The 17,218-nt window shown below is 43.8% G+C and overlaps 3 protein-coding genes across 3 annotated transcripts; all 3 read left to right on the top strand.

The window, feature by feature from the left end:
- The first annotated feature begins 4,849 nt into the window (after nucleotides 1-4,849).
- On the top strand, nucleotides 4,850-15,216 carry LOC108873610 (alpha-1A adrenergic receptor-like). Its single transcript, XM_018661900.2, has 5 exons — nucleotides 4,850-5,685; nucleotides 7,068-7,319; nucleotides 8,277-8,649; nucleotides 12,615-12,736; nucleotides 12,811-15,216. The coding sequence occupies exons 1-5, from the start codon at nucleotides 5,356-5,358 to the stop codon at nucleotides 13,120-13,122; spliced, it is 1,389 nt and encodes a 462-aa protein (XP_018517416.1). The 5' UTR covers nucleotides 4,850-5,355; the 3' UTR covers nucleotides 13,123-15,216.
- Nucleotides 15,217-15,917: 701 nt separating this feature from the next.
- LOC108873634 (histone H2A) lies at nucleotides 15,918-17,141 on the top strand. Its single transcript, XM_018661936.2, has one exon. The coding sequence runs from the start codon at nucleotides 15,969-15,971 to the stop codon at nucleotides 16,467-16,469; it is 501 nt and encodes a 166-aa protein (XP_018517452.1). The 5' UTR covers nucleotides 15,918-15,968; the 3' UTR covers nucleotides 16,470-17,141.
- Nucleotides 16,770-17,141, top strand: LOC108873640 (histone H4-like). Its single transcript, XM_018661941.2, is given in 3 exon segments — nucleotides 16,770-16,811; nucleotides 16,813-16,953; nucleotides 16,955-17,141. Coding segments are annotated over 3 exon segments (312 nt in total). The 3' UTR covers nucleotides 17,084-17,141.
- Nucleotides 17,142-17,218: the final 77 nt, after the last annotated feature.

Here is a 17,218-nt window from a genome sequence, read left to right as displayed (position 1 = left end):
GTCAGAGTGATGTCACCTCAGAAAAACATGGCCCGCTCACAGGAAAGAAAGCAGAATACAGAAGTCAGAGTTTAACACAAACTCTTTTAAAACGCTGATAAACAGACGTTCACATTTCAAACCTGGAACTTTAAACCATGAAGGTGAACTGATTCAGACTCAGACTAGATCTTTAGCAACAACAGTTGATTAGCATGCTAATATGTACAGCGTCACGCTGCAAACAGTTTTATTGTGTTTACTGTCAGATATTCACATTAAAGAAGCTGGAACAGGAGTTTCTGGACTCAGATCATTAATCAGTTTGTAGGCTGACGGATAGAATCAGCTGATCATCTGAGGTCCCTGGTTGGTTTCTGGGGGACATGTTGTACAGTGGGAGTGAATAAATCTTTAGCCTGGAGGTTAATCCACTGTATTAAACTGTCCATCAAAAAAACTACAACTTGTGTCTTTGCTGTATGTCTATATTTATGTGTGTGTGAATTGGCTGTGAGACGTTCGAGGACTGCAGGGTCGTGGGAAGGAGCAGCTGCTGCTCGATGCAGATTTTCTCTAAATCTCAGTTAATCACATGTATTTGTATTTTGGATTAAAGGGATATTTCAGATGTTTGAGAAACTAAAAATATTCAGCAGAGAAACACAGATCTCTGTTTTTACTTTACACCATGTTGTTGGACTGAATGTTCTCTCTTTATCTGACTCAAGGTCTTTTACTGTACAGGACGTCACGCTGTAAATCATCACAGCACCGAGGCTTTAAATCAACCTGCAGCTGAAGAACGAGCGTCCAAACCTTTATTAATCTACTGTCTGCTGACAGAGCTCTGGCTCATTTTCAAACGAGCCCTGTAGGTAAGACTGAACAGATAACACTGCCAAACACACACACACACACACACCACACACACACACACACACACACACGCATACACACTCACACTCACACTCACAGTGTTTATGGTTTCAGTTCGTTCACAACCGAGGCTGAAAAAAAAATCGGGAAGCCGCCATCAGCTGCTCTCTGAACGAACACCTGGACAGCAGCAGACAAACACTGAGACACACCTGACAGAAAACACAGAGCTGTGTCTGAGGTGTGACACTGACAATGTGGAGAAACAGACACTGGTTAAATAAAGACAAAATGTTTAGTAGGATAATGAAGTGTAAAAGGTATAAATACTGAGTGTGTTCACCGATGATTAGCAGTTAGCATGATAACATGCTAAACTAAAATGGCAAATGCTAATGACTTTGATGATCGCTCAACTTTTCATTGGAACTTGACGTGGAGCCTAAAAAAGGAAATACATGAACGTCCCCTCATTACCACTCATACCTGCAGGGGGCGCTGTGGCTGCTGGTTAAAGTTACATAGTGTTACTTTAAAGGAAAAAACATCATGTACATAGACAGTTTTATTTTTAATTCAGCTGAAACATCAAACAAACAGGAGGAAATATATAAATGAAGCATCTGTTGGGGACTATTTTCAGTGGTGGATGGATCCACATTTGCTGCAGTGAGTAAGTTAGTTCAGCATGACGGTGTGTGTGTGGACAAACATATGGAAAATCTAAATCTGTTGCATTAAAGTAAATTATCTGTGAGTGAGGATCCAGCCTGGAAACCAGTGAAATAAAATGTTCAGTTTCTCGTTATGTAAGTTGAAGAATGTGAGTCGACAGGAGGTGAGACGACTTTGAACCTGCTCACCTCTGCAGCACTGCTGATCACAGACTGATGGGACAGATAAGGAGAGAAAAAGAAACACTCTCCTTTTTAAGTCAAAGTCAGAGCAGGTTTAAAACTGAGTAAAGAAAGATGAGAACAGCTTGACTTCCTGTGGACAGCAGCAGAACTGACCTGAGCTGGGAGTCGCACCAACAACCCTGTGACTACAGGTGAAGCTCCTTTACCTCCTGAGCCACAAACACCACACATGTTGAACTGAGTTTTCCACAGAGACCCTGGTCAGGATCAGGTGATCCAGCAGACAGTCAAAGCTCCAGTCTGACTCTCCATCGTCTCTACATCATCTTCAGAGTTTCAGTTGAAACGGGTTCGGTCCGTTTGTCAGTGTGAACCTGGTTCAGATCTAAACTTATGGTCCAGTGGGGATGGACGCTGGTACCAGGCACCGAGTGACAGCGTGGAGACGTGGATTTGATTCCCACTGAGGGTATGTCACTCAGAGAGTGTGTGTGTGTGTGTGTGTGTGTGTGGTCAAAACAACTCAACTAAAACCAAAAACAAACAACAACAAACTCAAACTGTGGGTTTGTGTCATTTCATTTCAACATTTCATTGAGGATTCACTGTCAACAATTTGTGACGTCACCGACATTGGAGACAACAGCAGCAGGTAAATCCAGGTGAGGCTAGCCTGAAAAAAGCTAGCTAGGTGTGTTTTGTGTTTGGCGCATATTAGCATGTTAGCAGTTAGCTCAGGTTTTAACACACCGGATGATTTGTAGGTAGGTCAGTGTTCTTAGGAAACAGCTGTTCATCATTCATCTCAGTCTGAAGATGCATTCAGGGACTGAGGTCCCGTCTGGTTTATTTACTTTGAGGAAACAGGAAAAGTGAGGACTCCATGAGACAGATTAACGTCCTGAGGAACAAATACTGACCCTGAATATACAGGTTGTCTACAGCTGAAGTGATCTGATGATTGATTGATTAGTGACTGATAGAAAATTGACTGGAGATCATTTAAAGAATTTATTAATCATTTCAAACTGACTGGTACCAGTTTGCTGACGTTAGCTTCAGGGAATAAGGAAACAGTTTCACTATTTACTGACATTTTATTCACTGATAAAATGTCAGATGTATTGATAATGAAAATAACCGTGATGGGGTAAAAAGACTCTGCTGAGGTTTCTGACCTGAACCTAACAGTTCAGGTCTTAAACTGGATGGAGTCTCTCTTTGAGACCAGAACCACAGCATGGAGGATGGAGGACCTGACAGAGCTGATTCTTAGACATGAATGGAGTGAACCTGGTGGTCTGGGGTTTCTGGAGGTCTGGGGACCCTCAGAAAGTTTCCCAGTTTACCCAGTTGGTGATCCAGTCTGGTCTGAGAGCCACAAACCAGAGCGACCATCAGAGGGACTTTCTCCGCCCACCTGAGGATCTGCGCTCTGATTGGCCATCGCTCCTCCTACACAACACATGAACAGGAGGTTATTGTGAGCTGCATGGCGCACATTTCTAACTGAACTGAAAATAGATCACAGGCTCCCACAGAGCTACTTATATCACCTGGAACCAGTCGACCTTGACTGGGAATGGCTGAATAAACTGTATCATGCAGCCTGGACTCATATAGACCAGGATTTAGATTTCCTGCGACACATTCGTTCCTCTGAATCCAAACCGTCCTGATGTTGTTTGTCATTAACTCAGTGTCCGGTTTCAGCAGAGGGATGATTTAAATCTGACTCTGACAGAGGAGGAGATGTTCAGCTAACATCAGACAAACCTGCTTTATTTACTCACAGTTTCACTGTGACGGATCAATGACCAGGACCTGAGTCTCTGTGTGAGCTGTTTATATTTTAGTTTAAAAGACACACTGTCCATCTTTTTCTGAGCTGTCCACACAGTGAGGACAGCTTGCTAAGACCAGCTTTATTCACCCTACCTGCTTTTACTGGTGGGCGCTAACATTAGCCAGCTAACCTAGCTAAAGTTAGCTGGCTAATGTTAGCACCCTGCTCAGATCTGTTCACACAGCACGGACTCAGCACTGCAACATCTGGAAAACTCAGAGACTCAGAGAAGCTGGAAACAGGAAACAGGATTTTCAAGGTCTTGAATGAAATTTAAAACCTTTTAAAACATCAGAAGGCCTTTGTTTTTCAGAGGGAACTGAGTCCTGAACAGAACACAAACAGGAAACTGTGCCTTTATCGAGGACTATTTTCAGCGGCGGATTAATCCACATTTAGATTTAGCATTAGCAGCAGCAGGACGGTGTGTGAGGGACTGAGCTTCAGTAAATGTTAAAAGATTAATGAAATTGTTCAGTAAATGACCTTTTAATAAACTGAACTCTGTTTAACTCTCTGGTACGTTGATGTTAAACTAATTAAATGTACTCAGTTAAAGGTTAAACCACGTGTCTCTTCAAAGACCAAGAGACTCTCACTGACCTTAAACACAACCTTTTATATCCATATAACAGAGGGTAATTAAACCCACAACAGGAGAGCAGATGTTAAACATCTGCCCCGCTGCTCCTCACCTCCACATGTTCACGGTCAGTTTCAATAAAATAAAACCAAAACAAAGTAAAACCCAGTGGATTACCAGGATAAAACACTGTGTTAGTTCTGTATCAGTGGATGTACAGCTTCACTCTCACTGTTTACACAGACTGATGTTTTACTGGGTTATCTATAAATATATCACTCTTTAAGTTATAATGGATAATAACAATAAAATGTTGTAAAAATTCAGCTACAGCTTTAACAACCTCATATATTATCAGTATTTTATTTACAGAAATAAACAGTAAACTGATTACAGACAAGAAATAAAATAATAATTTCATTAAAGGATTTAAATGAAATAAAAACTATATACAAATATAATAATTTAATATTACCACAAACAAGAAACAGAAATATTTTAAAATTATATTATGATAAAATAAAAATGTCTGTAAATGAAAATAATAATAATAACAACAGAAACCTGAGTAAATATATATATTTTTACAAATAAAAAGTAAACAATCTAGATATCTATATGTAGTGGCACCTCCTGGCCGCCATACAGCCCAACCTGTGCTCGGTACCGTGTCAGTGTCTGTCTCTCAGAGAGAGAGAAAGATGGTCTCTGTCTCTGTCTGTCTCCGTCTTTTCTTTTTTTCTCTTCAGTCGAAACTTTCCCACATTAAACACTTGGACCATAAAAGGACACGGAGATCTGTGACCCGCTCCTGAATCAGCACTTTAACCCGAGGAGGAGCTCCCCCTCCCGGGCCGGGCCCCGCAGACCGTCCGCTCTCACCGAGCTGACCCGGACCTCCACCTGCTGCTGCTCCGCGCGCCTCCCGCGCAAACCGAGCGCGAGCGCGAGCGCCGCTCTCAGCCATGGGACTCCGCCGAGGACCGGAGCGTCATCACTTTTTGGCTTTTCACGGTTTTTTACCGGAAAATACTCGGGTTTTTTAGCCGCTGTGGAGGCGAGAGGACAGCGGAGAGAGGAGCCGACAGAGACCGTCATTTAACTGCAGTTTCTGCGCGTTATACTGAGTCAAAGTGAATCGTTAACGAAACCGTTAAAGTGGTTTTGAATTAATCTTTATTGTCACATCTTCTGTTTCTGGAGCCACCATGAGTCTGTGGACCAACGACTCCTCCGCGGATCTTTATGCCGGGACGCAGCCCCCGCCGTCGGGCTCCAACTTCTCCTCCAACCGCTCGGACGGCTCCTCGCACCGCGGACACTCCGGCGCCGCCCCGCTGGACCTGAGCCGGGCGGTGCCGGTGGGCATGGTGCTGGCCTCCTTCATCATGTTCGCCATCGTGGGGAACATCCTGGTGATCCTGTCCGTGGTCTGCAACCGACACCTGCGGATCCCCACCAACTACTTCATCATCAACCTGGCCATCGCTGACCTGCTGCTGGGGACCACCGTGCTGCCGGTGTCCGCCACCCTGGAGGTCAGTTACCGATCAGTTACCGATCAGTTATCGATCAGTTAATTCATGATTAAAGATCAGTGAGAGAAGAAGAGAAGAAAAGAAAGACGCAGACTTTCAGCTTGTTAATGTTAATGTTAACTGTGTGACTGATGATTCATTATTGGGTTTTATTTGATTTCAAATTAAACACGTTACACAGTAAACAATGAATCATAATTATACTGTTTAATTATATAATTTACATTTTACATTCATTCTTTGGTGGTGTCCTGTGCTTTGTGCTGTGTCTCAGATCAAACATTCACACTCTTTACATTTTAATTTTGTTTATTGATGCTCCTTCTAAATATAGTTTTTGCTCCTTTTTCTATCACTGTTGGTTAGCACCGATACACCAAGACAAATTCCATGTATGTGCAAACTGACTTGGCAACAAAGTCTGATTCTGATTCTGATACCGGAGGGAAAACCCTGATGTATATAACTGTTAGAGGGTCAAAGGTCATGGTGACTCTGATTGAACATTGTGAAAAAAAACAGCCACAGAGATGAAATCTGTCAGTAAAACCAGGAAGTCAGTTAGCATGTTAGCATGTTAGCACTTCCTGTTCCCTCGTCCCAGAGTCAGTGTGTTTCTGGTTAAATGTGTGAAATAAGGTCTGTGGTTTTAACACAAGCTCAAGACATTTTCAGGTTTGATTCTCCGACATAAAATGGGTCAGTAAATCCCCCACTCCTGATGTTTGAAGCTTTTACGTGTCTTAAAAAAGGCGGTTGCTAACGAGTGTCTAAATGAGACTACAGAGGTTGTCGGGGACGTTAACATGAAAACCCATCTACTCACCAGTCCACCTTTACAGCCTCGTTGTGTTTCTACTCACGCTCTTTCAAACTCTCACTAACTTTCTAAGAAGAAAGGCTTTTGTAGAAGAGCTCAGAGCTAAATGAAATGACCAGTTGGAAGCTTAGTGGTGGAGACGTTGACGTCATGTGACCGTGGTGTAGTTGGTTTATAGCCTAACATTAGCTTCTTACTTCTGGAGGTTGGATTTAATGCTAACTTCAGGGTCAGACCACAGAAACACATCATCCCTGCAGAGTTCTGATCCAGATCTGATGGTTGTAGTCGTCAGTGAACTTCTTTAACAGGTTTTGTCTTTAACCTTTTTAATTGTTTATCATCTCTTCAACGTTCTCCACATGTTCGTACACTTGATAATAATAATGTTAAATTGTATGATTTTAACGGAGTCTCGGGTCACGGAGGTCAGAAACCACCACTTCTTCAGACTGACAACCCAGATAAAACCGAGCTCTAGAAAACGGTTTATTAACCTTTGATAAAGTCCTGAATGAGCCGGATCAGAGGAGGTGGACTGAGGTTCTTCCTGTCCCTGCAGGTTCTGGATTACTGGGTCTTTGGTCGGATCTTCTGCGACATCTGGGCGGCAGTGGACGTCCTGTGCTGCACGGCGTCCATCATGTCCCTGTGCGTCATCTCCATTGACCGCTACGTTGGCGTGCGCTACCCGCTGCAGTACCCGATGATCGTCACGGAGAAGCGGGCGCTGCTCGCCATGCTGGGCGTCTGGGTCCTTGCCATCGTCATCTCCATCGGCCCCCTGCTGGGCTGGAAGCAGCCGCCATCACAGGTACGACCCCTGAGCCGGTTCAGTCCTCTGTACCATGACCTTTACACCGTGTTAGTTATTAGATCAGGGTTTTGTTTAAAGACCACACGTCTTTTATTAAACACAGAAAGAAGACGTCTGTCTCTTCATTTTATTAGAAACTGAAGACTTCACTGATGAAACGGTTAAAGGTCGTCTCCAGAAATAACATCCATGTAAATTATTTATGTCCTTTATATAAACCTACTCACTGATGGAAGAGGAATCAGACTCAAATCATCAAACACAACAGAATTGGTTGGAGTTAGTGGACTAAGATTAGTAAAAGTAAATAAATAAACATAAATAAAATACAATAAACCATTAAAAAACAACTTCAAACCTGTGAGTCAGTATGTGTATAAAACTAATTAAACACAGTCTTTACAGTGTGTTTGTGTTTTATATTTATGATAAACACAGGTGACGACCTCTGACCTCTTCATAGACCTCAGGAGGTAACGATTCAGTCACCTCACACTTACTGAGTTATTGTTGTCACTGGACCCAGTTTCTCAGTGTTTTCCTGATTGTAACTAAATTCAGAATAACATTTAAACTCAAATCTTTCTGGCCGTTAACTTACGTTTAAAAATAGAGGTAGTATTATTTTGTAGGACTGAACATTTCCATTCATTATAACATATGTTGTTTTTAAAAGGAAAGGGTGTCACAGAGACTTTATTCAGTCTTCATGTTCTTTTGTTGTTCAGTGACAGAATTGATAAAACTTCTGTATTTACGTTTGTATAAGTTACTGTTAATTCCCACTGAGAGTTTCTGTAAAGCTTCTGTCCCTTTGCGTCACTGATCATGTTGTGTTACAGTTTTGATTGATGATGACTGTAACTGTTGATGTTCTGTGTCGTCTGTTCACCTGTTGAAGACTGTGGTCGTATCATCAGATAAAGTGTCTCCACCCTCTGGTTTTTCCTGCAGGACGACACCAAGTGTCAGATCACCGAGGAGCCCTTCTACACCCTCTTCTCCTCCCTCGGCTCCTTCTACATCCCCCTGGCCGTCATCCTGGCCATGTACTGCCGGGTCTACATCGTGGCCAAACGCACCACCAAGAACCTGGAGGCCGGCATGATGAAGGAGCGTCAGGAGGACTCCAACGAGCTCACCCTGAGGATCCACTGCAGGAACCAGCAGGCCCACGAGCTCTGTCCTGGATCCTCAGCCGGACGCAGCACGCTCTCTGTCAAACTGCTCAAGTTCTCCAGGGAGAAGAAGGCCGCCAAGACGCTGGGCGTGGTGGTCGGCATGTTCATCCTCTGCTGGCTGCCCTTCTTCCTGGTCCTGCCCATCGGTACGTGTCCAGAGTTTTCACCCAGAAAATCCTCCTCACATCTGATCTGTACTGACAGAGTTTTACACTGTGAATTTGATTTGGCTGTTAAAGAGACAAACAGGTAAGATATTTTCTGACGGTCCATCAGGATTTGGAGGTAGAGGTAATATCAACCTCAACCACTTCCTGTAACTTCAAATTAAAAGCCCTCTGCAGAGTTACCAGCAGCAAGCTGCAGACATAAAGTTTCCATCTTGGTCACAGCACAGATTGTCTCTCTTGGCCGGCTGCTGATGGCGCCGTCAGTCGGTTTTAACTTGCCATAACACCAGTAGTTTCTGATTTAGCTGTCTCAGCAGGTAGGACTCACCTGAAACAGGAGCTGAGGTTATCAGACCAACAGAAACGAGTCTGAGAGTCGAATCAGGGTCTGAATACCAGGAGTCTAGGATGTTGTAGTGGTCCTTGAAGAGGTCCTGGTGGTCCTTCAGGAAGGATCTGTGGGTCTCTGGGGGATTTTAGTGGTCCTGTAGGTGCTTCAACAGATCTCTCCACCATCAGTAAAACAGCAGAGGGAAGAGCGCCGTTTACTCGTCCAGAGTTCAGTAACATTTATTCTGTGGAGCTGTGAAGAGTTTCTGGAGGCTCAGGGAGAAACATCACATCACTGACATACCTTAGTTTCTCTCAGAAAACAAATATCTGGCTTTTCCTTCTGTTACAAACAGTGTGTCTGAAAACTTCATCACAAATACTTTATCTCCCTGTGTGAAGGGTTAAAGAGTGACTGATGGTGAGAAACAGTTTCCAGAAACCTTTCACAAACTGCACTCAGAAAACTGTTATTTTTATTTTCTTCATATTTTAAATATTTGGCCTGAGCAGCGATACTTCAGGTCCTACGTCAGCCGGCCAATCAGCTGCCAGAGTTTCTCGGACGAAACCCAGAAATGACTCGGCGCGACACAGAGAGGAGGTCAGAGCTGAAACACAGGGCGGGAAGTTAAACACTGTTGTTATTTCTTTATTTTCTGTGATGGATTTCCCACAACATGGACGGTGGAACGACGCCAGGCGCTGATCACAGATTAGAGCTGAGTCAACTCGGATTAGTGGAGCTGGACAGGAAGCCTGAGATCTGCCCCTGAAAATACAAACACACACTCTGATGGAGGTCCCTGAACGCAGCACAGGACTGATCATCACACATCAAACCCTGAACATCTCATTTAGATCGACCTTTTAAAACCAGGACCTGTATTGATCAGACCATTCTACTGTGTCTAAAGTAACAACCTCCTTCTTTCAGCCAACTGATCACATGGTTGATCAGAGAAGGGATAACCAATCAGATATAGATCTTCACCTGCCTATTGTTCATTCATCTGAAGTCAGATAGTAACGAGGGTTTAGTTCCACACTGATGAAAATGTGAATCACATCAGTTTGACTGATTTATTCTGGCTGTTTGTTCTGTCATATGTTCAAATGCAAATAACTGTTCTTAATCATTATATATCACAGTTGGGTATTATGATTTATTTCTGTGGAACTTCCTGTGCTGAGCCAGAAATTAAAAGAAGAAGAAGAAGTGGAACCAGTACAGACTCTAACCCTTGGCGTGTTCCAGACAAACCAAATCATCCAGGACGTTTGTCAAACGAATAAAAAAAGTACAAGGTGGTCTTAAATGAGTGCCAGACCGGATCTCGATGTGTCTTAGGTCCCTCCACACCTGGACTGAGAACCAAAGAACCAAAGTTCCTGATTTCCTAAAAAGGTTCCTGGAGTCTTTCATCTTGCCTGAGGCCAGCTCTAACCATAATAACATTTATCTAACCATAAGACCTGGCTGAGAGTTAGCAGATACCGAGGTGTGTTCGAGTCCAAATGAAGCGCTACCCACAATCCCTCTGGATACAGGTGACCTTTGGATCACAGCAGATTTCATAAGAGAGAATAAACGGGTTTAATTTTGGCCGAGGGCGAACTGATCCTTTGATGCTCAGAGAAACAGTCCTGTGATCAGAGGATTCAGACCCAGGTTTACTTTAATACAGCAGAGGTGGAGCCTGAAGATGGAGATGTTGATGGAGCGTGTCATATTTAAAGGTTTATCTGAAGCTCACATCTCCCAAAGCTGCAGTGTTTTCACCACAAGACTCCGTCTTTTGTTGATGTCCTTCCTCAACAGGGAAACTCTGGATGATACACATTAATTTGACGAACTCAGACGGCTGAGGAATCCTCCATCACTCACATTAAAGCTCATTAGATGTCCAGTAAGAACAGGAGGAATGAAGCCTGTTTGAATCTTAACTTAATTACTCTCAAAGTTAAGGGAGCTTCCAGAGGTTACGCCTGGCTTCCATGCTCCGAACTCTTCAAGCTGTGAAGGCGGAGACTTCCTACGTTCACTTCCTGGTTGGTTCTTATCAGTCATGATGTGTCCTTCCCCGATTGGTCACAATCTGATCATATGACCCATCAGTACTGTCATGTGATCTGTGTTAGGAAGAAAAAACACTCGTCTCCTGGATGTGTTTCTAGTCCGGGTTCACTCTCAGATGCTGATCTGATTCCTGCTCCCCAGAGGATGAACCCTTTAGAACCTAACGATGTTCCCTGCAGCGCCCCCCTCAGGACAGACCTGGTCCACAGATATCCTCTGCAGTCTGAGCTGGACGTCCTCAGTCCTGACGTCACTCTGTGGTTTAATGAACTGCTGAGTCATGATCTGCACTGCGTCCTCGGTGAATCAGCAGAGGACTGAACCTCCTCCACCCGACCCTCCACCTTTTACAGACTTGTTTAGACTTGATGCTGACTGAGTTTATTCTCTGAGCTGGATTAAAGACACTCACAGCTCTAACAGTCATGACCAACAATAACAGAAAGCTGGACTCACTGTGTCCATACGAGATGCTGGATCAGGGTTTTATAGTCAGGGATGATCAACATGTCAGGGTTAAATCATCAGCTATGACTTTTCAAACTTTAAAAACTTTTATCTTTGTCACATAAAACAGTTTCAGTGATCTTTGTTGTTTCTGTTCATCGATGTCAGAGAAAAGACAGAATTATCATCATGAAGGAAAATACAGTGACAGAGCAATGAGTGTGTTAAATATCAGAGGATAAAGTTTAAAGTGTAGAAGGAGACGATCTATGATCTCTGATCAATCATGTGATCAGTTCAGGTCATTTACACACACAACACCTGTTGTCCTTTAATTCATCTGTGTTTAACTTCACCAAACATGGAGGTCTGTTACACTGATGCATGATGGGAAGGCGTCACATGTTCTTCTCATGATGGCTCTTCATATATAGTCAGAGACAGAGGAGGACGCCTTACAAGTCCATGTCTGCTCAGAGGACAGGGTTATCTGAAGAACACCAAAACCTGATCCACATAATCCTCCAGGATCCACCAGGATCCACATAGATCCAGATAAATCCTCTGGAAACCACCAAAAACCCAGACACACTGAAGATCACCTGCCTCACCTCACACCTCTATGAGGAGAGGAGGAGGAGGAGGAGGAGAGGAGGAGGAGAGGAGAGGAGGAGAGGAGAGGAGAGGAGAGGAGGAGGAGGAGAGGAGAGAGAGGAGGAGGGGAGGAGGAGGAGGAGAGGAGAGGAGGAGGAGAGGAGAGGAGGGGAGGAGAGGAGAGGAGGAGGAGAGGAGAGAGAGGAGAGGAGGAGGAGAGGAGGAGGAGGAGGAGGAAGAGAGGAGGAGAGGAGAGGAGGAGGAGAGGAGAGGAGGAGGAGAGGAGAGGAGGAGGAGAGGAGGAGAGGAGGAGGAGGGGGAGGAGAGGAGAGGAGGAGGAGGAGGAGAGGAGGAGGAGAGGACCCTGTGATCAGCTGATGTGGTGAACTCTGCCCTCTGGTGGTGAGAGTCTGACCTGCAGCTGAACACAGACAGTTGTTTACATGTTTATATGATGTTTGTTTGTTTGTTGTTTGTTGTTTGTGTCCAGGTTCGTTCAACAGCAGCCTCCGTCCTCCTGAAACCTGCTTCAAAGTCATCTTCTGGTTGGGATACTTCAACAGCTGCCTGAACCCCATCATCTACCCCTGCTACAGCCGCGAGTTCAAACAGGTACGCCCCCCCCCCCACTGCTCCCTGTTGGACAGGTGGAGGTGTTTCTGGTCTGACCTGGTCTCTGTCCTCAGGCCTTCATCCGGATCCTGCGGTGCCGCTGGAAGAGGAAGCGTCAGGGCTGGCAGGCGTACTACAACTACCGCAGCCAGCAGGGCTCCAACACCTCCTCCTTCCTGAACGGCAGCCAGCAGACGCTGTCCTCCATCAGCCCCAGCCCGCGCTGCGTCGCCTCCAGGCTCCGCCCCCCGCCCTGGCCCTCCTCCTCAGACCGGGACCTCCTCCCCGGGTCGGTGGGACGAGGACGGTCAGGCCCAGTGTCCCCGCTCGCTAAGGATGCTGGGACAGTGATGAACGGTCAGAGCGTGAACAGAGAGGAGGAGTGAAGAGGAGGAGGAGGAGGAGGAGGAGGAGCGCTGCCGTCTAAACTGTGATGGAGCAGGAAGGTGGAGACCAACACACCTGCCGCCTCAGGTGTCACTGCTGACATCACCGGACGCTCGGACCGCTCAGGTGTGACGACTGCACCTGACAGGAGGTAACGACTGGTCCCACCTTAACGACACACCTGAGAAACATGGCGGAGCAGCCCACCTGGATCAGCTGTCTGATCAGTTTAAAGACGCTTCTATGAAGATTTTACCTCCTCTGGTCAAACAGTTAAACTACACACAACTAAACCACAAACAACAAGTTTAATGTGAATTCAACAATAAATCATCAAAACACGTCGTTAAGAACTAAACTGAATAATGTTTAAAATCTCTGTTAAAATCTCCTGAAATCAGTTTCAGTTTGTTTAAAGTTATTGGAAAAAATATCACAATGAACCTCATTAAAATACTGATAGTAAAATTATCTTACATATACTATAAACATTTTTTTAAAATATATTTTGTAATGTAATTTCCTGTCGTAATTATTAAAGCGATCCTGAAATAAGTTCCTAAAATTTATTAAAATGAATTTAAACTATTATGAAAAACCACATAAACAGACAAAACACTCAAACAGTTAACAGGAAACTTAACTGTAAAAGTATAATTATCAATTTAATATGGGAATTTAAAAGTAAAATTATCTTCAGGTGTTTTTTTCTTTTGTTAAAAAAATGGAGCAAAAGTTCTCATGAAATAAATTTGTAAAATTAGTCCAGAAATAAAAACGAAAGTTTAATACAAACAAGTAGAAATGTAAAGTTAGTTTGAAAGTTGATTGTAAACATTATTTTACTATCCTCAAACTATTGCTGCTTGTTAGCGATTGAGCTAACAAGCTAACAAACGTTAAACAGCAGCATCAGTTAAATGACGTTAGCTTGCGAGCTAAATGTTAGCTTGATCGTTTGTGCAAACAAATATTGCATGTCTTCTTTCTTCTGTTTTTTGTATTTATTTGTTTATGATGATAAAGTGCAGAAGAAGAGTAGAGTAAAACTCTCCTGAAATAAGTTTATAAAGTTCAAGTTAACTGAAATGAACTTACAGAGGACCTGAGAAGAGTTTCAGTGATCATAAAAAAACTCTTATTGTGAAAGGTTCCCCTCAGTCTGACAGCAAAAGAAGCTTAGTGATCATACTAACGCTTTTATTGTGAAAGGTTCCCCTCAGTGATCAGAGAGGACTCTTATTTTGTAGAAACTACACCACTTCAACACATTCACTTCAACACAGTTTGATCACAGCAGCATCTGGTAGACGCCAGAGGAACTGCAGCTGCTGCTTTTTATTCTCTGAACTTATTGTGAAAATCTGTGCGACTTCACCAGTGACTTCCTGTTGTAACGTCAGGTGTGTGTGTTACGTTCTGTAGCTTCATTAGTGTAAAACTCTAAAATAAATAAAAACCAACCTGCTGATGGATCGAAACATGAATCAGACGATGTTTTCTCTTCTGACGGAGCTAGGCTAACAGTTTCCTTCTGCCTCCAGTCTTTGTGCTAAGCTAGGCTAACAGTTTCCCTCTGCCTCCAGTCTTTGTTCTAAGCTAGGCTAACAGTTTCCCTCTGCCTCCAGTCTTTGTTCTAAGCTAGGCTAACAGTTTCCCTCTGCCTCCAGTCTTTGGGCTAAGCTAGGCTAACAGTTTCCCTCTGCCTCCAGTCTTTGGGCTAAGCTAGGCTAACCCTGTCCTGGACTCTCATGAAACTGATAACAGAGAATAAGATTTTCGCTGAATGTCATTGCGTTCATTTTAATAATGAAGTGTCACAATCTCTGCAGTTTCCCTTCAGCATCAAATGTGGATTCATCCGCCGTTGAAAATAGTCCCCAACAAATCTACTGTTTCGGCCTGTTGTAGTGACGTGGGTCCAGTGGAGGGTTTTTATCCATCAAGTCACTTTGTTTTTAATATTTTAATGGTTTGTGTGCATCTGCTCAGATTTATAGTTATTGTTGTTTTTGTTTGTTTGCTTGTTTGTTTGTTTTTTGTGAACGTACTTTGTGTGTGATCCAGTGTAAATAAATATATTATTATCCATATTTAACACTGTACAGCTGTTTCTACTTCATGTATCCTTCTACAAACTTCTATTTAAGAATTCAAATCTCTGTTTACGTCTTAATTATTGTAAAATGTGATGGTCTATTATTACTATATAAATAAATGCTGAAATAAATATATTAATTTCTAGATAAATATAATCCGTTTTCCTGTAATTAAACAAATGCATTATCTAATTGAACAACTTTGAATTATTTATTATTATTTACCATCTATCCATTTGAGCTTTTATTTATTTCAGCATTTAATCTGTTTATAGATTGATGAATTTATCACCTCTTTATTTAAACTGAGTTTGTGAAATAAAGTGACAGCTCTGTGATTATCAGGTTTCTGTTTTATGGACGTTTTATGATATTTATTATTTTTTTATTGTAAAACAGGTAAATATTTAAAATCTTACTATGATGCATGAATTCTTTCAAACTAAATAAAACATCGGAGTACTATGATTTGTCACAAATATTATGATATTGTATTAATATAATTTTAATAATATGATATTATATCAGAATCATCACTGTCACTAAAGAATTTTTTTTAACCATAATGAGGGATTGAGGATCTGCCTACAAGATGACGCTAAAAGGCCTTCTCGTTTCTGATTGGACGATTGTAGTACCGCTCACTCTGACCAATGAGCGAGCAGCAGCGTGACTTTATAAAGCCGGTTTGAGACACTGAGCAGTATGTTCTAACTTGTTTCATAGACAAGAAGAGAAAAGAGAAAATGTCTGGACGTGGAAAAGGCGCCGGTAAGACCAGAGCTAAGGCGAAGACCCGCTCTTCTCGTGCCGGTCTTCAGTTCCCGGTGGGTCGTGTTCATAGGCTGCTGAGGAAGGGGAACTACGCTGAGCGTGTCGGTGCCGGAGCTCCGGTGTATCTGGCAGCAGTGCTGGAGTACCTGACCGCTGAGATCCTGGAGCTGGCAGGAAACGCCGCCCGCGACAACAAGAAGACCAGGATCATTCCCCGCCATCTGCAGCTGGCTGTCCGCAACGACGAGGAGCTCAACAAGCTGCTGGGCGGAGTCACCATCGCTCAGGGCGGCGTACTGCCCAACATTCAGGCTGTCCTGCTGCCCAAGAAGACCGAGAAGCCCGCCAAGCAAGTAAACACCCGAGACCGGCTTCAACAACACAACGGCTCTTTTAAGAGCCACACACTTCGACTACAGAGCGAGTTCCGCCAAACTATTATGAATTTAAAATACACTGTTGAACGTCTGTAGGGAAACGTTAGTCTTCCGGGTTGAGAGCTCCGTATAAACCAGCTCCACCGCTGAGACACGGTTCAAAAGACTGAACTACTGAAACATCATGTTCCAGGTCACCAGGCTGATTCTCATCAGGTTTAATATGAACATAAACGCTGAAGTGACTAAACTCCACAAAACCATAGAAAAACTAGTTTACAGACAGGCTGACTGTGGCTCCGCCCCGCGACACACGGGCTTCTATTACGTCCGCAGACACGGTTTAACACTGGGCGGCGGCGTGCTGTTAGTAGACCTTAAACCGTTACTGACGAAATGAGCGGCAGAGGAAAAGGAGGGAAAGGACTCGGTAAAGGCAGGCGCTAAGCGTCACCGTAAAGTTCTCCGTGATAACATCCAGGGAATCACTAAGCCCGCTATCCGCCGTCTGGCTCGCCGTGGCGGAGTCAAGCGTATCTCCGGTCTCATCTACGAGGAGACTCGCGGAGTGCTCAAAGTCTTTCCTGGAGAACGTGATCCGTGACGCCGTCACCTACACCGAGCACGCTAAGAGGAAGACGGTCACCGCCATGGACGTGGTCTACGCCCTGAAGAGACAGGGCCGCACTCTGTACGGCTTCGGAGGTTAAACCCGGTCCACATCCACCGAGACTCAACATCAACAAAGGCTCTTTTAAGAGCCGCCCACCTCCTCTAGCAGAGCGAGTTTCCCTTTATTACATTTTAACCTTTTATAAACTGATTAGTGCATTAACAGTCATTTT

The sequence above is a fragment of the Lates calcarifer genome, unplaced genomic scaffold, assembly GCF_001640805.2.
Source record: "Lates calcarifer isolate ASB-BC8 unplaced genomic scaffold, TLL_Latcal_v3 _unitig_5086_quiver_549, whole genome shotgun sequence".
Classification (NCBI taxonomy): domain Eukaryota; kingdom Metazoa; phylum Chordata; class Actinopteri; family Centropomidae; genus Lates; species Lates calcarifer.
The sequence above is the reverse complement of the archived record's forward strand: the minus strand, read 5'-3'. Positions and strand labels throughout refer to the sequence as shown.